Below are 18,753 nucleotides of genomic sequence, written 5' to 3'. Positions count from 1 at the left end.
AGCCGCCCTTCTCCACCGGCCCCTCCTTCCTTCTCCTGCTGCAAGAGCCTGGCCCAGACCCCCCGTGGACCCACGCCTGCACCCCAACTCCCCTGCTCTGCCCGCTGCCCCGTCGCCCTGCGCACCAGTGGGACGCAGAGACCTCTGCTGGGACGGCTCTGCCTGAGCGGCCCCAGCAGCGGAAAGAGAACAGTCCTGGCCCCTAAGAGCTTCTGACCGGCCCCCTCCAGGCCCCCGCTTAGCCTCATGCCCACACCTTGCTCTCAGACACCCTGCGCCCCCCAGGCCAGCCTGGGTCCAGGCCCTCGAGTCCTCCCCCCACAAAGCGCCACACGTCGAGGCCAGCTCCAGGGCCACCTCCCGGATGGGCTTTGCTGACCACCCAGGCAGAGACATCAGCAGGCAGTGCTCAGGGCGGGGGTCTGGAGGAGGGAGGTGGGTGCCGGCAGGGCCGGTGGGCTGCTGCGTGCACACCTGCCCTGCACGCTGGCAGCTCCTGCCTCTCGCCTTCACACGGGCCCCCGGAAGCGGCCGGAGGGCTGGAGGGAGACCTGAGGAGAGCGGCAGCCTGGGCACCTGCCCTCCTCTCCCTGCCCCTCAGCCCCGCCTCCATCAGCCTGCATCCTCCAGCCACCACCCTCTCCCCTGCAGGCCCCTCAGCTCTCCCCGCTCCACACCCATCCCCTTCCCTCTCCCATTTCCCTTCCTCTCCCTCACTGGCTCTGTCCTGCACGCCTGAACCTGGCTCTCAGGCCAGAGCCACAGGAGCGGTCGCAGGGACCCCAGGAGGGCCAGGCTGACCAGCCGCAGGCCACGGGGCAGCCCCCTGGTTCACACAGCAGAGCCTCCTTCCCACACACACTGCAGGCGGGGAGAAGCCGAGGCAGGGGGTCAGGACTGGGGAGGGAGGGGGAGGGGGAGAGGAGCGTCCCCTGACCCGGGCCCTCCCCACGGGGCGGAGGCCCTGACCATGGGCTGCAGTCGTCCAGGAGGAAGGGCACCCCCGGCTGCTTTGCCCAGCCGGCAGCAAGACTCCTGGAGGAGGAGCCCCGGGGGGCAGCGGCATCCGGGGTCGGAAGGGGAGGTGGACGCCCCACACTCCCCTGAGGGCTCTGCCCACAGCACCCCGGCTTGCTGGGCCCGCCGCAGCTTCTGTTGGTCTCGGGATCCAGGCAGGAAGGTGGGCACGGGTGCACCAGCCCCATCTGGCACAGCTCAGCACTCACACGCAAACGGCCCAGCCCACAGTCTGGGGGGGGGGATGGGCACCCGGTAGGGTGGGCAGTGGGAGGCCAGCCTCACCCCTACAGGGCTTCCCCCTTGGATGCGCCCACCCCAGCCCAGCTCCCTTACCTGTGCCACCTGTGCAGGACTGCAAGCCACAGGGTGCCCTCTCTTGGGAGGCCCCAGGGCAGGGGGCACCACCATTCTCGGGCGGGGGGTCCACACAGCTCCTCCGGAGACTCCGATGGCCTCCCCCACCAGAGATGCTGCAGGGCCCCCAGGCCTCCCACACGGCCCACGCCCCGGCCACTGCGGGGGACCAGGTGAGCCCAGGGAGGTGCGACCGTGCTAGAGGGAGCAGGGCCAAGGGGCAGAGAGGAGCCCGGGCAGTGGCCAGCGGGGTGGCTTAGGGCAGCACCCGGGGACTCCGCAGCTTCCCTTCCTGTCCCAGGAAACCTCCCCTAGGTGGCGGTGACCTGTGGAAAGATCTCTAGGGCTCTGGTCCCTGGAAAGGGTCTAGGATGGCGGGAATCCTGGGGCAGGGCGCCCGCGTAGCAGCAGATAGAAGGCCAGCTGTGGGGCGGAAGAGACCCCGGGTGGGAAACCCTGGATGGAAGGAGAGGCAGGGTGAGGGCCCCCGCCTCAGATCCACAGAACGAAAGCGCTGCAGGGCCTCCGGCTCAGAGCCCAGGACCAGGGGCGCAGCCTGTTTACACCCTCGCTCTGAGGAGGACCGGCCGCTGCTCCAGTTCCCACACTCAGGAAGGAAGAGGGCAGGGCTGGGGCTTCAGACAAGGCCTTCGGGAGGTGCGGGGCTGGGACGTCATGGGGGGCTGTCCTCCTAGAGTCCCGGAGCCTGGACGCGGGTCTCAAAGGACAGCAGGGGCACTTCCCCGGTGCAGGTATCTCACCTGGGGGGCTGGGGAGGCTTGGGAGGGGATACCTGTTACCTGGGCAGGCAGCTGCCCCGAGGCAGGGGAGGCCACAGCAACTCCCGGCGCTGGAAGGCGAGGCCCAGGCCACAGCTACGGCTGCAGCTGCTCCAGCCAGACCAGGGCGCCAGCCCACAGTCCACTGCAAGGACGGGTGGGCCGGGTTCAGAGGGTGCTCACCCGGGAGCACGGTCCTCGGGGTGTCCCCTGCAGCCCGGCACATACCACAGCCGTCCTCGTCCGAGCCATCCTGGCAGTCGGGCCGCAGGTCACAGCGCCGCTCGGCTGGCAGACACTCCCGGCTGCTGCAGCTCAGCTGACTCTGTGAGCAGAGGCCTCTGGAGGCCGGCAGCCCAGGCAGGGCCATGGTGGGCACCGCGAAGGGCACAGTGCTCGGTGCCCGTGCCAGGGGTGGGGGAGGGGAAGAGAGCCACACAAGTGATTCTGGCTGATAAACCGAGGATGATAAACCGAGCCCCCTCAACCCCAAGCCAAGCGCAGAACAGAACTTGCTGAGCAAGGCTCTGGCCTCCCTTTCCTCCTGATGCCTCCTGCACCCAGCACAGGCTTCCCTCTACTATATGCAGGTGAGATCACGGGTCTTTGGTCCACACGCGATCTCACACAGTCTCTCTCTTTGACAACAGCTCTTGGAGTGTCCAGAGAGAAGCCAGAGTGTCTAGAAGAACAGTTCACTCCCCCAGGTATCCCTTCCTGATGGGTACCCTCTGGAGTGCCCCTTCCTATGACTGGTTAATGCTTGATCTCTCTCCTCTTGATTGGAAGACTAGGCTTTGAGCACAGTGATCTACCTTTTTTTTTTTTTAGAAGATGTTGGGGGTAGGAGTTTATTAACTTATTTATTTATTTTTGCTGTGTTGGGTCTTCGTTTCTGTGCCAGTTGTGGCAAGCGGGGGCCACTCTTCATTGCAGTGTGCGGGCCTCTCACTATCGCGGCCTCTCTTGTTGCGGAGCACAGGCTCCAGACGTGCAGGCTCAGTAGTTGTGGCTCACGGGCCTAGTTGCTCCGCGGCATGTGGGATCCTCCCAGACCAGGGCTTGAACCCGTGTCCCCTGCATTAGCAGGCAGATTCTCAACCACCGCGCCACCAGGGAAGCCCCGTGATCTACTTTTGAGATCTGCCGCTGCCGGGTCATGGTGCCCCTGCATGGCTCAGAGCACGGGGACCAGGGAGACCAGGAGGTCCATTCACCGTCCACTGTGAGGAGGAAGGGCCGACCAGTGGGGCGGCAGGCCGTGAGGTTGGGCCGGGGACCAGTGCCTTCCTCCCGCCGGCTCTCTGTAGGCCCCGCCCACCCCACTGGCCTCCTGGTGCCCGGGACCCCTCACCTGGGCAGGCGGCCGTGAAGCAGGCCTGAGTCTGGTGCTCGGGGCCCGGGCAGTGCCGCAGCACTGGGAGACTGGGCGGGGAGCGGCGGCGGCTGCAGCCCTGCACCTCGGGCCCACACACCTGGCTGCACGGCGCCCATGGGCTCCAGGGGCCCCAGGCCTCACAGCGCTGCTCTTCCCGGGAGGGCCCTGCCTCCCCCGCCAGTTCAGTCAGGCTGCCCATCGCACACCTGGGGAGGGAATGGGGTCAGGGTGACTTTCGCTTTGGGGGCACAGTGGCTCTGCCTTCTGCACCACCCATTCCCCACCCTCACCAGCTGGAAACCGAGGCAGAGGCCATCCGGGTAGGAGTATTCTGGGCCGGGAAGCCCTGTCCTGTTGGGGCCTCCTGGGACTGGCAGCCCCTCTGAGGGGAAGAGGAGAGAAAACAGGTGGGAGTGAGGGTCACCTCCCAGGCCCCTGCCAGCCGTGGCCTCCATCAGGGGAACAGTGTGCCTACCAGAGCCCAGCTCATCCTCGCCCTGCGGGCAGTCGGGGAGCCCATCGCAGAGCCGCTCAGGGTTCAGGCACAGCTGGGGAGCCAAGCCACAGGGGAAGAGGCTGCCGCAGTGGGGCAGGAGCCTGCAGAGGAGGGCGGGGGAGACGAAGGCACGGGCTGGGGGTATGAGGTAAAACCCTCAGGGGACACAGCCTGGCTCAGACACCTTTGTGAGGGGTCCAGGAGGGGCAGGCCACGGGGGAGGAGAGGGGGCCTGTGGACAGCGCCCAGCCGCCACCAGGTGGCCAGGCCGTGAAGGTGTGACTTGCGGGGACACAGAGGGGACCCCCAGGCCTCGTAGGGGGAAGCTGGGGGGAGCCCCGCAAACTGCCCCCCCCCCCCCGCGGCAGAGCCACTCACTGCCCACCCTCTAATGCATCCAGTCCAAATGTGGGCAAAGACAAAAGCCCTTTCTTCTCTCCGCCAGGTTGGGCGGCCGCGCAAGTGTGTTCAAAGAGAGTTTCCGGGAAAAGATTCAAGGCGGACAAAACTCGCTCAGACTCGGCGGCCCCCAGACCCAAGTCGCTCGCTAGCGAGCGCCACCCCGAACCGCAGGGGGCGGAGGCCCGTCGGGTGGGGGCGGGAGGAGAGGGCGCCCCGCCCGCTGGGCGCGCGGCCGCGCCGGCCGGGCGCTCACCGCAGGCGCTGAGGTCCCCGTCCGAGCCGTGGGGACAGTATGCGGCGCCGTCGCACAGCTGCGCGGGGGCCACACATAGCGGGCCGCGGGCGCAGGGAGGGAGGTGCGGCGCGCAGGGCCGGTCGCGGCCGTCCTCGTGGTCCTCCTCGCCGTCGCAGCGCCAGCCCCGCGGGGCGCACACGCCGCTGCCGCCGCTCGCGAAGAGGCCGCAGGGCGGCGCTGCGGGGGCTTCCGCGCTCCACCCCGGCGGGGCGCCCGGGGATGGATGCCTGCAGGCCGCCGGGCCCTTCCACCGCCTCCGGCTCCGCTCCCCCTCCAGGCCCTTCCGGCCCCCTACCTGCGCCCGGCCCTCCCCAAGTCCAGCCGCTCCCGCTTTTTGCTGCCCTACTGGTTTTCCAAAAGCTCTCCCGCCGCATCCAAGAATTCCCGTTAGACGCCAGTCGGTTTAGAGGGGGGCCTTGAACTTCTGGGAATAAAGTCTGGACCTTTTCAGTCCCCCGCAAACGCTCTTCACTTCCGGTGTCTCCAGGAGGCTGAGCCTGGGACCTGCTCCTTCCCACCCCCAGCATCTGCCCCAAGGCCTCCCTCCGAGGCGCTGTCCCCTCCCTTCCAGGCCTCCGACCCCATTTTCTCACCCCCTTCCCTCCAGGAGACTCACCGGGGCTGACGCTGGCCCGGGGAGTAGGTGCAGTCTCCCTGGAGACAGCGGAGGGGCCAGGCAAGGCACCAGCCGGGGGAGTGGGCAGTGCCCAGGCCCCTCGTCGGCTCCCTCTGGGCAGTCCCAGATTCCATCACACAGGTGGATGGTCCCCACGCAGGCACCATCGATGCAGGACACCTCCCCAGGGGTGCAGTTCACTTGCCCTGTAGCCAGAGAAAGGCGCTGGTCCCAGGGCACTGCCCCTTCTCCTCACTGTTTGGGGTGCCCTCACTCACACACCCACAGGTGCCCATTTCTCAGCTGGAAGCTGGACTGGTGAAGGAGGGGAGGCAGGCAGCTGGGGACCCACAAGATGGGTCTCTCGGAAGGGGACGCCTGGTGGGCTGGAGTCCGGGGTAGGGACCGCTCACCCCAACAGGAATCCTCGTCAGCAGCGTCCGGACAGTCAGGGTGCCCATCGCAGAGCAGGGCGGGGGGCAGGCAGTGCCCGTTAGCGCAGGCCAGTGAGTCCTGGGGGCACGGGCAGCCCTGCTCATCCGTCCGGTCTCCACAGTCGTCCTGCCCATCACAGATCAGGGCCAGGGGCAGGCAGTGGCCGGAGCTGCAAGACATCTGCCCCTCCCCACGGCCTGGGGTGGCACAGCCTGGTGTGGGGAGGGCAGGCAGGCTGAGGAAGCCGACAAAGGGTCCCAGAAAGCCTCCAAACCCAGAAACCAGAATAGCCCTGCACACAAGTCGCAGCTGCTGCTAACAGGAGCAGCAGCTTAGGAAGCCGCCCTAGGACGCATGCTTCCGTTACACTTTCAAGGACTAACCCGCCACTCGGCCACTGCCACCCGGGCCACTCACCCTCCTCGTCTGAGCCATCACCACAGTCATCCTGGTAGTCACAAAGCCACCCGTGGGGCACAGAGTGCCCGCCCTCCTGGCATGGGGCCTCTCCCTCCGCACAGCCAGGCACCGGCTCCTCACCGCGGCTACCGTCATCCCCACAAAGCCACTGACTTTCCTGGCACGTGCTGAGGACACAGTGTCCTGGGATCAACTGCAGCACTGGGCTCAGCCAGCCCAGGGCACAGAGCTCCCTCCGAGGCGTGCCACTCACCAGTTGCCACAGTCTTTCTGCAGTACGGTGCCCGGGGGGAAGAAGCTGCCTCGCCACTCGCAGGGGCAGGAAGCCGGCTCGAGGCAGACTCCTCCTGAGACCACAGAGGGCAGGGCTCCGGCAAAAGGGGCGCGGCAGCCCTCTGTGCCAGCCCTGTCACCATGCCTTGTGGGCCCCTCCCCTCTGCCCACTCTGACCCTACACACAGTGCAGCAGAGTCCCGTCAGGACAGAACAGCCCTCCACGCGGGCAACGGCCTGGCAGTGCCACCCAGGCTCAGGACCGTGGTCATGGCAGGTGGGGGGAGGATGCTGGGGCCACAGGCCTCATACCCCTGGCCCCCTTCACACTGCAGAGCTGGGTGGAGAGGAGAGAGGCTTGGGTCCCTGAGGTGCAAGGGCACCAGGATGCAACAGCAGCAGGCGAGCCAGCCTGAGGCGACGCTCAGGGAGGGCACGGGGGGGCGTGGCGTAGACTCTTGCCAAGCCCCTCCAAGGCCATTTGCAACGTGCACGCTCCACAGAGCCGCAATTTCATCGTGTTTTGTTCATCTAGGGAAGTGTCTGGCGCACAGTACGCACTCCACACGTATTCGCCCTTGAATGAATGAATGGCTGGCTCTCAGGCTAGGAGACGTATCCTAGGAGCTGAACGCGTGGTGGGATTGGGCATCGGGGACCCTGGGCGGGGCACACTCACGGCAGAGCTCCTGGCTGCACCAGTGCACGTGGATCCCGTGCCAGGAACACTCGTCTGCTTAGGTGGCGATGGCCGAGCAGAGACACTCACAGTCGCCCCCTGAATCACGTCTGAGGGAGGGAGCGCTCGGGCCCAGCCCTCCCCCAGGCCTGCTCCTCTCACCCGCGGGTGTCATGCACACACCACTCGAAGTGCTGCTCTGGGGGCACCTCCGCATGGCACCGGGCAAAGAGCGGCTGCAGCATCACCCCGCAGCGGGCGCGGGCCCGGCTGGCCCAGTGGGCATTCACACCACGGTGGACCAGCCAGACTCCTCCGCAGCACCCAGCCTCTCGAACCGCCCCCACCCCGGGTTTCCGCAGCTGCCCCTCCTCCCTTCCCCCTTTCCTGCCCATCCTCACAGCGCAGGGGTGCGGCAGGTCCCCTGGCTCGGGGCAGAGAGGACTGAGGCACCAGGAGTGGGCAGCCAGTTCAGCTGTGGACTCCAGGCAGGACTCCCTGGCGGCTCTGAAGGTCATTACTGGTGTCTCCATCAAAGTCTCCACACAGCCCAGCCACCCGGCCGCGGAACTCGGGGGACAGCTGCACCAGGACCCGGGTGCCTGGACGGAGAGGGCAGCAGGGGGAAGGATTGTGGAGACAGGATCTCGGAGGCCTTCTTTAGGGCAGGGGTCTGGGAGAAGACCTAGGCGCCTGTTATGTGGGCCTGCTTGACCTTCCCAGGTAAGTACCACTACCCACCAGGGAGCACTGGCTCCCTCTTTCGGGGGTGATGGTTGGTGGGGATAGAAGAGACCTACATTTGGGGGGCTAAGGGCAAGAAGTGAGAGCCTACTTTCCTAACTAAACCCAGGTTGGGGGGGTGTAGGGAAATTCTCCAAAGGGCAGGATTCCAGACTCCAGGACGGCCTGTGACACCCACCAGCCCCAGAGGCCTCAGTGCAGGCGACTTTTTCCCACAATGGGGGTTATTTTGATTTCCTTTGATTTCTCAGTAACGGTTATTTCTAAATCGCCAACTGCTTGGGTTTGGGTGGTGGGATGTTAGGAAATTTATTTTTATTTCTTCTCTCTAAAACTTGGTATTTTTAAACTGTTTCTTTGGTGAGGAGGTATTGCTTTCATAATGAAGAAAAATATAATTATGAAAACATAATTTGGAGACTCTGACCACACATGAGAAGGAGGAAGAGTTTGTGGGGGGGCTTCGGGGTGGGAGTCAGATGGCTGGGGGCGGGGGCTGCCCTCCATCCCAGAGCAGGGTGAGGCCCAGGCAGGTGGTGAGCTGCAGGAAGAGGCCAGCATGGCGCAGGCTCAGCCCGGAGCCCGTACAGACCTTGGGGGGCATTACACTCACTCCATTCACTGTCACTGCCTGGTCTGTGGAGGAAGAGAGACATTCAGGCTCAGCCTTGGGATAAAGGGGCTCCAGGATCCCCACGAGGCCCTCCTAGCCTCCCCTCCAACCTTTCCTCTGCTTCTCTAGCTGTGTGACCTGGGGCTAGTCATTAGACCTCTCTGGGCTTTAATTTCATGGAGCCTTCCAGAATTATGATTCCCAGCCAAGAGAAGAGGCGCCAGCCCTACTGCACTGATGGCTAGCAGTGGGGAGACACGGGGAACCCCAGACCTCAGCTACCCATGCAGAGCTGTGATGCCACCTGGGGTGCCCCTCCCTGGCAACGTCACCCTTCAATGTCGCAGCCACCTCTCAGCACGTGCACAACGGTGCTCTGCAGCCGCATGGTCAGCGCCTTGGTGCAGGTGAGGCCGCTGGCCCCGCAGGGCAGGTCCTGGGCAGAGACTGTGAAATGGCCGCTGGCCTCTCGCACCAGCAGATACTTGCAGGCCCCGGGGAAGGTGAGGGCCAGCCCATCAAATGTCACATAGTGGGGGGCACCTGATGCCTGGCACCGTCCATCGCACCGCTGGCCCATGCAGTGCCACTGCCGACCCTGGCACACCCTGCGGGCGACGGGGAGAGGGGAGACAGATTCACGAAGACAGGGACCTGGAGCTGTATCCAGGGGAGGCAGCCGGTCCAGATTCCAAGCAACTCCAGACAGACCCTCAGTTTGGAGGGATGCTGAGGATTCCCGTTGTCCAGGCCCGTCTGGATATCCCACCCACCATCACCCCAGCCCCTAGCCAGGGGTCACTAGGTCACAGGGTTACAGGTCACGGGCTGGGCATACCAAATGTTGTAGCCCTCCTGGATTGCAGCGTTGGGTGGGTACCACTGCCCACGGTGATGGCAGGGACAGAGCTCGGGAGGTATGCAGCCCTCATCCTGAGCAGAGGCAGGGGACAAAGGGCTCCTTGGAGGACTGCCTGATCCCCCCCCCCACCAGTTACACACAGGCAGGGGTCAGGGCAGGGCTTTGGTTAGGGTAGCCCCCTCCAGGACTTACCAGCAGCATGGTTCCTGGGGGACAGACAGAGCCCCCCATGCTGCCTGGGGGGCAGGCGCCATGGGCACTGGGGCTGTCACAGGTGAGGAGGGAGGCACCAGGGACGGAGACGAGCCCACGGGGGCAGAATGCCTGAGGTGGGGCGCAGCGTTGAGCAGTGCAATTCCATAGGCCCCTCTCCTGGCAGATGCTGCCAGAGGTGGGGAGGCAGGTAAGGGCCAGGCCCAAACCCAGACTCACTTCCAGGCCCCTGACCCGCCCTGGGAGAGCCTCAGGATCCCAGAGGTCTGGAGCCCCTAACGTTGAGGGAAAATCCAGCTCTGACACTGGAGACCTGAGCGTCTCACCCCCAACCCCAGGTGTCACAAGCACAGGAAGTGGGACTGTTTCCAGCACCTGGCCATACCTGGGATAGACACTGTCACCCTTTCCTGCCCCAACTCCAATAGAGGCCATTCTCTGGGCTCTGGGGAGGGGCAGAGATATTGAACAACCCTACTCCCAGCACAGGTAGGAAAAGGACTTCACTGAAGTCTCACTCTCACCCACCAAAGCCTGGATCTGGCACAGCCCCTGTAAGTCTGTAACTTGCCTTTATTTCCTAACCCATTGAAGAGCCTCTGGACCACACTCAACTGGAATTCAGAGGTCGGGGTTCTAGTCCTTCATCATTAACAAGCTATGTGACTCTGCGGGCTATTTAGCCTATCCAAGCCTCAGTTTCCTCATCTGCAAAATGGCAACAATTCTTCCTCTTTGTACTTTACTAGGTTATTGTAAGACTTAAGTAAGATTAAATAAGGTAATATACGTGAAAGTGCTTTATAGGCCCTAAAGTGCTCCACAACTGAGGGGAAGTTATCAGCATTTTGTCATTCTGACGTGCATGCCATCAGCCCGGAACCCACAGAGCTACATCCCCGGCCCCTTTTCTCTAAGCTCCACCTCTTCACCCCCAAACTTTTTTTTTTTTTTTTTTTTTTTTTTTGCGGTACGCGGGCCTCTCACTGTTGTGGCCTCTCCCGTTGCGGAGCACAGGCCCCGGACGCACAGGCTCAGCGGCCATGGCTCACGGGCCCAGCCGCTCCGCGGCATGTGGGATCTTCCCAGACCGGGGCATGAACCTGTGTCCCCTGCATCGGCAGGCGGACTCTCAACCACTGCGCCACCAGGGAAGCCCCACCCCCAAGCTTTTTGCCTCCCCCACAGGTGTGTGCTCTTACCAGCGGTTGCAGTCCTTCATGGTAGCACTGCCAGGGGCATAGCGATGAGCCCCAAGCTGGCAGGGGCATGAGCCAGGGGGCACACACTGGCCCTCAGGGTCCCAAAGCAGCCCCAGGGGGCAATTACAACCGGCCACACAGCTGCCCAGCTCCCCACAGCCTTCAGTTTCCCCACAGTTCCGACCGCATACTGGGGCACACTCCTGGTACTCCTGGCCACCAGGACACAGGACAGCTGGGCACAGAGATGCATGCAGGTCACGGGCATTGCCACTGCTGCTCTGCCCACCCCTCCGGGCCCGACAGTCCCTACGTCTCTGAAAGAAGGCAAACCCAGCAAACTGCCGAGGTCAGAGGTCCTTCTGGGGACCCTCCCCTGCTGCAAAGCCGTTGGATCCCACTGAGCCATTCTTAGAAGGTGCTGGAAGAAAGAGCCTGGGGATGGGGCTGGCCGGCTGAGCAGACTCATGGCAGAGGGTCTGGTCTCTCCAGGAAAGCAGGGCACCCTCCTGGGCACAGTGCCGAGCATAGGCAGCGAGCACGGGGCACAGGCAGTCCCTGCCGGGGGTTCAGCTGCACACAGCTGTCAAGCAGCGCAGGTGGAACCGTTCCCTGTCCACCAGACCGTGGCACTCCTTGGAGGGAGATGAGGAAGGAGGTCGGCTCCTCCCCCACGGATTCCCCTGTCTTCTCTGGTCCCCACTGCCACCTCCCAGTTCTCAGCAGCCCTGGCACGGCACCAGGGCCCTCCCAGTAGCCCCGGAGGAGGGCAGGGCAGGTATTGACCCCATTTTACAGGTGCAAACAGGAGGAGTGCCCCCAACCTGGCTACCTGGAAGACTGGGCCATGCAAGATGGCACAGGCTGCCCCTGCAAAAATGTGACGCTGAGTGGGGTGCTGCAGCGGGAAAGTGGGGCGCTGTCCTCTGAGGGGCACCTTCCCTCGTCTGCCACTTGGAACTTGCTAGCAAAGGCGGCAATGCTGGTCTCCACGTCGCCAGCAGGAGTCAGGAAGTCATCCTGCTGGTTCCAGGCCCTCTGTGGCTTCGCCCAGCCACTCGCCCTCCCTCCAGCACACCTGGAGGGCATGGCGGGCGTCCAGGGTGATGTAGGCTGCAGGGTCAGATGCTCCCCAGAGGACGCAGGCCCCAGGCCAGCGCAGCAACGCTGAGGCCCCCGGGGCCGCTCCAGGGCAAGACCACATCCTGCCCGTCCACCAGTACTGCTTCTGCAATAGGGGGTCTGTGAGGGGGCCACCCCCAAAGGGCTGGGCTGGGCTGATGACAGTGGGGGGAAGGCACATTGCAGGATGGGGCTGTGAGAAGGGGAAGAACCTGGGGTAGGAGGGGGGAGGGCCTGTGTCATGGTGGGTGCCCACCCTGAGCAAGGGGAACTGGAGTGACCCCTGGCAGGTCACGCATCCCACCTACAACCCCCACGTGACCCTTAGCACCCACTTTGCCTTTGCCCTTGGAGTCAGTGTGCAGGAGGGGCTGGGACTGGGTCCTGGCTGTCCAGAGCTGGGAGGGGCCTGCCTGCCTTGCTCACCCCAAGAGGCCTTTCATATCCCCCAGAACTATATGAATTGTATTTTCCCCTCAGGACGGGGCAGAAGATGCCTTGGAAGATTCCCACAGGACTTTACGTCTGCTTCAGAGATGGCAGAGTGAGGGGGAAGTTGAGGCAGTGATTTTGGCTGAGGGAGTCTGGCGGGAGAGTTGGGCTCAGGAACCACAGGGCGGTGTGGATGGGAGGTGCTGGACAGAGCCCAAGTCCACAGGGAGAGGAGAGATGACAGGAGGCCCCTGGGGCCTGAGCCACACTCCAGAGGGCTGCTGGGAGCAGAGGGCCTGGTAGGTAGGTACCCTGAGAGCCGAGGCTACCTGAGTCCCTGAGCTGGACGTGGGTGTCCCCCAGGGAGACCGAGATGGCGTGGAGGCAGCTCCCAGCGTTGCAGTCCCCGTGCTCCAGTACAGTCGGTAGCGGCCTCTTTACGAAGTCCTGGGGCCGATGGTGAGGAACATGGTGGCGGTGGGGCAGACCCTGAGAGCAGCTCCTGTTCTACTGGTCACGTACGGCACACACTGGGGGCAGCTTCCACGCAGCACGTACGCTGACCTCCTGCCAGCCAGCCAGACTCTGTGAGGTAAGGGGCTTAACCCTCACCAAGGGCTGGCATATGTGACGTGTGTGTGTGTGTGTGCGTGTGTGTGTGTGCATGCTCACGTGCACCCGCATGTGGAGGTGTGTGTGTGTGCATGTTTGGGCAACATGTCCCCTCTCCCTCCTCCCTGTGGGTATGTATGCTCATCTCTATGTTTGCCTGTGCACACACACATGCTAAATCTATGTGCACACGTGTGAGCATGTCATGTGCGAGCTCCTGTTTGTGTCTATGTGTGTAAGAAGGTGGCCTGGGCCTGGAGCTGGGAAGTCACCTAACTTTATTGGGGGAGGGCCGGGAGGAAGGAGGGCCCTTATTTCCCCTGGGGTTGTTTTACAGGAAGTAGCGTGTGACAAGCCCAGCTGTCCCGTATGTGAGAAAGGACCGTGAGGTTGGGTTTTGTTTTGTGCCCCTGGGCTGGGGTGGCGATGACAGCGGGACTTTCACAGGAACCTAAGGAGGAGGCGAGAACCCAAAGGGCAGGCTTGGGGGTCTGCGGCTGCCATCTTCCCTCCAGAATCGTTTCTCTCTCAGCTTTTCCCTGGACGACTGTGTGTTCTGTTTATTTAGTGGTTTGCTTACCGTCCCTTCTCCCCCATAGCACCACTACGAGGGCCCCCGCTCTGGCACGACACCCCGCTCCCGGAGTTGGTCCTCTCCACACCTGCACCAGGCTGAAGCGGCGACGCGCGCGGCCGCGGCAGGAGAAGCTCCGCCCATCGAAGGTGAGGTAATGCCCGTCCCCGCCCACCGCGGCCCCGGCGGGGCACGGCGCCTGCGCGCAGAGCCAGCGGCCGTCCTGGCCAACGCTGTGGGCGCGAGGGACGGGAGAGCGCGCTCCGGATCGGCCCCACGGCGGAGTGGGGGATGGGAGGTGGAGTGGAGGGGGGGTGGGGGGTGGAGTAGAGGGGCTGGAGGGGGAGGGACCGAGCTGGAGACGCCCTCCCAGCCCCCCAAAACCCTGGTCCCTCCCTCCCCGACACCCCCTTCTCCCCGTTAGCACTAGAAGTCAGCTGATAGAGGTCACTGGCTAGGTTTTTAAGCAGGGCCGTCACTTATGCCTTGAGAGGTCACAGGTCTCTTGTGAGGGAGGCCCCAGAAGGGAGGCAGGTTGAGGAGATAACATAAGGGAGGGATCAGAGGGGACCAGGGAGCCTCCAGCCCCAGCGAAAAGGCCAGCAAGGCCCGCGGACCCACCGCGGGCTGCACAGCTGGCGCACGGTGTCACCGGGGTCGCAGCGCCGGCGTCGGTGGTAGCAGGGCCGGCGGGCGGCAGGCACGCAGAGGGCGCGGTCCCAGAAGAGGCCGGGCGGGCACTCGCAGCCGCTCACGCACTCTTCCCCGCAGGACCCCTCGCCCCCCCTCGCCCACAGCCGAGCAGCTGGGCGGGCAGGCCGAGGCGCAGTCCGAGCACAGCCGGCCCCCCAGGCACAGGCGCTCTGCGGACACAGGCGTGGGTTGTGAGGCCCAAGGAGCTCCCCTCCTCCCGCCGGATCCCGCTGCCGCTGGAGAGCCAGCAGGCCTTGGCAGCCCCCCGAGAGGGGCGCTCAGGGGTTGGCGGACCCCTCAGGAAACAGGAGCCACGTGAGGGCCCTCGGTCAGTTCCCAGTTCCACAGGGTGGGGAGGCCAGAGGCTGTGCACCGAGGGGCAGGCGGGAGCCCTACTGCAGAAGCCGGGCGGGCTTCCTCCAGCGTAAGTGGATGCGCCGCGCCGCACGATCCTGGGCGTAGCTGGCCAAGGTGGGGCAGGCGGCCTCCAGCCGCTCCTCCCGCCCACTGCCCGCTGGGGCCGCAGCACAGTAGGCAAAGAGGCAGGCCTCGTGGTACTCAGCAGGGGGCACCTGCCGAACCGGGGCAGCCCCTCAGCCAACCAGCCTTCTCCAGTACTCACCAGCGCCTCCCTACTCTTGCTTCCAAAACGCCCTGGTTTATAACCAAACAGGTGAACACTGTAAGGGACCTTAGAGATAATGTATAGGAGTCTCCCAGAGGGGGCGCCCTGACCGACGGCCCAAAGCAATTTGGTGGCTGGACCAGGTGCCTCGTTTGGCACCTCCCCAGCACTCCCCCTTCCCACCCCTCCAGTGCCTGATGCCATCTCCACCCTCACCCGTACCTGGGCATGGCATTGTCTGCATGGACCATCCAGCAGCTGATGGCACACATCCTGGGCTGCAGCCTGGTGGCACAGTGGTTAGGAATCCGCCTGCCAATGCAGGGGACACGGGTTCAAGTCCTGGTCCGGGAAGATCCCACATGCCACAGAGCAACTAAGCCCGTGTGCCACAACTACTGAGCCTGCACTCTAGAGCCCGTGAGCCACAACTACTGAGCCCACGTGCCTAGAGCCCGTGCTCTGCAACAAGAGAAGCCACCTTAGTGAGAGGCCTGCGCACCACAACGAAAAGTAGCCCCCGCTCGCTGCAACTAAAAACAAAGCCCACGTGCAGCAACGAAGACCCAACGCAGCCAAAAATAAATAAATAAATAAATAAAGATTTTTTTAAAAAGAATTCTGCCTGTCGGGGGAGCAGGTGACGGCCAGGGCTGTGTCTTTCCCGCAGGCTGGGGTCTGTGGACCCACCGGGGAGTTTGTGGCTGGAGCAGCTGTGCCAGGGCTGGGAGCGGCCATCCCGCCAGCTGTGTCCCCAAGGCCAGGCACAGCACTCCTCCAGGCTTCCCACAGAAGCGTTAGCTGAGCCTGCCCTCGGCTGGCACAGCCATGTGGCAAAGCAGTGGCCCTCAAGGCTGGATTCAGCAAGGGCTGTGCTGGGTAGAAAGAGAGAACGGGCAGAGCCAGACAGTCAGCCTGGACCGGACTTCCCCACCCCAGGCAGCCTGGACCGGACTTCCCCCCCCAGGCAGTCTGGACCGGACTTCCCTCCCCAGGCAGCCTGGACCGGACTTCCCTCCCCAGGCAGCCTGCACCGGACTTCCCTCCCCAGGCAGCCTGCCACCTCCAGGAAACCCCGGATCTGGGCTAATCTCAGGCGCTTACCCAGGGTGCAGTGGGTGCCCCCCCCCCGCCCACCGCAGCCTGGGCAGCAAGCCCTCATCGTCAGGTTCCATGCAGCAGGCCTGTTTTCCGGGGGCCTGGGTCCACCAGGTAGGGGGAGGGAAGAAGATGTTAGTGTTCAGCCCCATCCCTGGGAATGGCCTGGGACATTCAATCTGGTCACCTACTCTCTGAGAGGCTTTATCGTGTAATTTTCCCTTCTTGGTCTCCATTTCCAAAGCGAGAATGATCTCGGGAAGGCGGACTGAAGGGTGGGCACGGGGAGCAGGCATCTTGTCTCTCCCTGCGCTGCCCACGGAAGTGCCCACTCATCCCCCACCCCCACCCCCAGCCTCCGCCCCTCTGGAGCCCACCCACGACCTGCTTCCCAAATGGCCACTTCTCCAGGTCACCACTCAGTCCTCCCCTACTCTAAGGATGTCACCCCACGGCTCTCTCCTGCTCGGCAGCTAGCCCAGGCTCCATGTCACTCACTTGTAGATGGGGCATAGCCCCGCACGGCCACTCCAGGTCAAGTCCAGTCGCCAGCCCCAGCGCTGGTAATGATGGAGGCTGGTGCAGGGCACCAGGTCCTCCTGACGGGGGGTTACTTCCTCCTCCACCAGGATGGTCTCTGTCCGCTCACACCACCGCCTGCCCATAGATGGGGACCGACAGCTGCGGCCACTGTCCCCATCTGTCCGAGAGGCCCTATCCTGTGACCCCACTCCCGGTGGAGAGTTAATTAGCTGAGGAGGAGGCTAAGTTAAGGAGGCTGAGAGAAGGAGGGTGCGGGAAGGAGTCTGGCTGCCCCAGAGGGTCTGGGGCCTGGGGCAGGAGGGGAAGGATCTTAGTCCGAGGGGCCCCAGGGTGGGCTGCTTACCCATTAGCCAGTGCCCATGCCGTCCCAGAGAGGAGGGCAGGGAGCAGCATGGTGACCCCCAGGTCACCTTTGGGGGCTGTGAGGCTTTGGGGAGCCAATGCTGTGGCAGGTGAGCAGAGGCTGGGGCTGGCCTCCCCAGCCCCACACTGCTGCTACTGCAAACCAGATTGGACCTGACTACACATCACGCAATCCCCTCAGAGGCCAGCTCTCCCTGGAAACAATCCCCTTCCGTGTGTGTGTGTGTGTGTGTGTGTGTGTGTGTGTGGTGTGTGTGTGTGTCCCAGGTCACAGCCAGACAAACTGGGCCTCTGATAGTGCGCTCTCAGGCCCTACCACCAATTAACGTGGACAGGGGCAAGCCACACTCTCTTTCTGGGGCTCCATTTCCTTACCAGTAAAAACCTCAGGGGCCTCCCAGGGAATCACAGGTGGGACAGGGGCTCCACGAATACTTTGAAATTGTGTGTGTGCATGTTCTTCTGATGACAGTTCCATCACTTTTATTAGATTCTCAAGGGGGGCCGTGCCCCCACAATAGTGTTGAGTCACAGGGCCACGGCCTTCCCGCCCTCGAATCCTGAGTGCACGATCCTCTCCTCTGTCCCTTTCCTGCTTCTCCTGCCCCCTCTCCTACCAAGCACTTGAGAAACGAGGGTCAGTGAGCAGAAGGAATGGGGTTTCCAGGGCGATTGCACTGTTTGCGGACAGGGGGATGACGTGCGCCCTTCCCTCTGCGCGGTCTGACTTCTTACTGAGGGTGAGCATCTGTGGCTGGTGGGGTCCACCTGCTCTCCTAGGGTCCCTGGGATCCAGAGCCAGGAAGCCCAGACAGGGGAACGAGAGCCAGCCTCAGGGAGGAGTGTTTGGGCTAGCAAGTGCGGGGGCAGGGGGCAGAGGGGCCCGCAGCCAGCTCCCCCAGCCCTGCAGGCACGGCAACCGGATGGGGTAATCCGAGCAGAGCATCCTGTTGGAAGAGGGTTGGGCAGCAGCTCGCTCCCCAGGGGAATCCTGGTTACATCCTGGTTACCGGTTACCAGCTCTGAGGACACCCAGGCTGGAGTGTGGCCTGGGCCTCAGATCCCGTAACCCTCCAACCCCTAAACCTGACGTGCCTCCAAGCATCCCACACAGTCACCCCACCTGTGGTGGGCAGGGTCGGGGGGAGGCTGCCGGGAACCAGAGCCCTGCCAGGCATTCTTCTGGGCTGACCCTTGGTCCTGGGCCAGGAGAAGGTGCAGTGAATCCTTCAGGGAGCTCTCGGAGGGGGTCCTCAGAAAGGTCCAGGGTCAGGCCATGGACACCCAGCTGTTCCCAGCCTCTCACACATGCACACCTGGACACTCTCCCTCTGGCACCTAACACACACTCGCACTGCAGGTCTTACAAGGACAGACCGAGGTGCTCGTGCCCCATCCTGGCACACAGTGATGTATTCTGCTCCCAGGGCCGTCCTGCAGCCTGGTGAGCAGGCCGGACACTGAGAGGCTGAAGCAGCCCATACAGAAGGTAGAAGAGCCCTCCACAGCTGATTCCCAGGCACCCTGTGCTCTTCCAGGCACCACCTGTTCCAGTCCCCCTCATCCTAAGCATCAACAAATGCTGATGTGCCCCTGCTGCATGCCGTGCTTCTCTGTGCCCTGGTACCCCCTCCAGGTGATGGGGTGTGGAAGCCAGAGGAGGCTGCTCTTCACACCCAGTCATCCCCACCCCTCCCGGAAAAGCCACACGTGGATTGGGGAGAAATACAAGTCACATCCTTCCCTCTAAAGAGGCCAGGAGGGAGGAAGCTGGAACCCAGAGGAGATTGGAGGAAGAGATTAGAGAGGGAGGCCTGGAATACCCAGCCCACATTTTAGATGGAGGAGGATGGGATATGGGGAGCTTTCAGGGGTTGGGGTGCCCAAGTGGCAAAGCTGAAGAGAAACAT

At 63.6% G+C, this 18,753-nt stretch overlaps 1 protein-coding gene across 1 annotated transcript in view; it reads right to left on the bottom strand.

Annotated features, from left to right (window-relative positions):
- Window positions 1–16,653, bottom strand: part of ZNF862 (zinc finger protein 862) — a 69,230-nt gene extending 52,577 nt beyond the window's left edge. Inside the window, 43 exon segments of the mRNA XM_082632269.1 lie at window positions 257–374; window positions 475–551; window positions 736–1,249; window positions 1,354–1,629; window positions 1,688–1,830; window positions 2,175–2,298; window positions 2,382–2,730; window positions 3,216–3,376; window positions 3,508–3,716; window positions 3,718–3,737; window positions 3,822–3,913; window positions 4,007–4,128; window positions 4,212–4,353; window positions 4,596–5,019; window positions 5,341–5,546; window positions 5,754–5,987; window positions 6,193–6,362; window positions 6,449–6,542; window positions 6,732–6,753; window positions 6,756–6,805; window positions 7,148–7,205; window positions 7,209–7,257; window positions 7,310–7,638; window positions 7,640–7,749; window positions 8,393–8,527; window positions 8,856–9,112; window positions 9,343–9,437; window positions 9,559–9,748; window positions 10,782–11,016; window positions 11,251–11,350; window positions 11,354–11,416; window positions 11,614–11,675; window positions 11,678–11,841; window positions 11,843–12,115; window positions 12,427–12,487; window positions 12,665–12,782; window positions 13,610–13,754; window positions 14,143–14,312; window positions 14,314–14,384; window positions 14,663–14,786; window positions 15,062–15,124; window positions 15,465–15,714; window positions 16,436–16,653. Of these exon segments, the coding sequence (XP_082488395.1) occupies window positions 257–374; window positions 475–551; window positions 736–1,249; window positions 1,354–1,629; window positions 1,688–1,830; window positions 2,175–2,298; window positions 2,382–2,730; window positions 3,216–3,376; window positions 3,508–3,716; window positions 3,718–3,737; window positions 3,822–3,913; window positions 4,007–4,128; window positions 4,212–4,353; window positions 4,596–5,019; window positions 5,341–5,546; window positions 5,754–5,987; window positions 6,193–6,362; window positions 6,449–6,542; window positions 6,732–6,753; window positions 6,756–6,805; window positions 7,148–7,205; window positions 7,209–7,257; window positions 7,310–7,638; window positions 7,640–7,749; window positions 8,393–8,527; window positions 8,856–9,112; window positions 9,343–9,437; window positions 9,559–9,748; window positions 10,782–11,016; window positions 11,251–11,350; window positions 11,354–11,416; window positions 11,614–11,675; window positions 11,678–11,841; window positions 11,843–12,115; window positions 12,427–12,487; window positions 12,665–12,782; window positions 13,610–13,754; window positions 14,143–14,312; window positions 14,314–14,384; window positions 14,663–14,786; window positions 15,062–15,124; window positions 15,465–15,714; window positions 16,436–16,602 (6,836 nt within the window). The 5' untranslated portion in view covers window positions 16,603–16,653.
- Between the last annotated feature and the right edge of the window lie 2,100 nt (window positions 16,654–18,753).

The sequence above is a fragment of the Mesoplodon mirus genome, assembly GCF_964341445.2.
Source record: "Mesoplodon mirus genome assembly, chromosome: 9".
Lineage (NCBI taxonomy): Eukaryota > Metazoa > Chordata > Mammalia > Artiodactyla > Ziphiidae > Mesoplodon > Mesoplodon mirus.
This window is presented reverse-complemented; position numbering and strand designations above follow the sequence as displayed.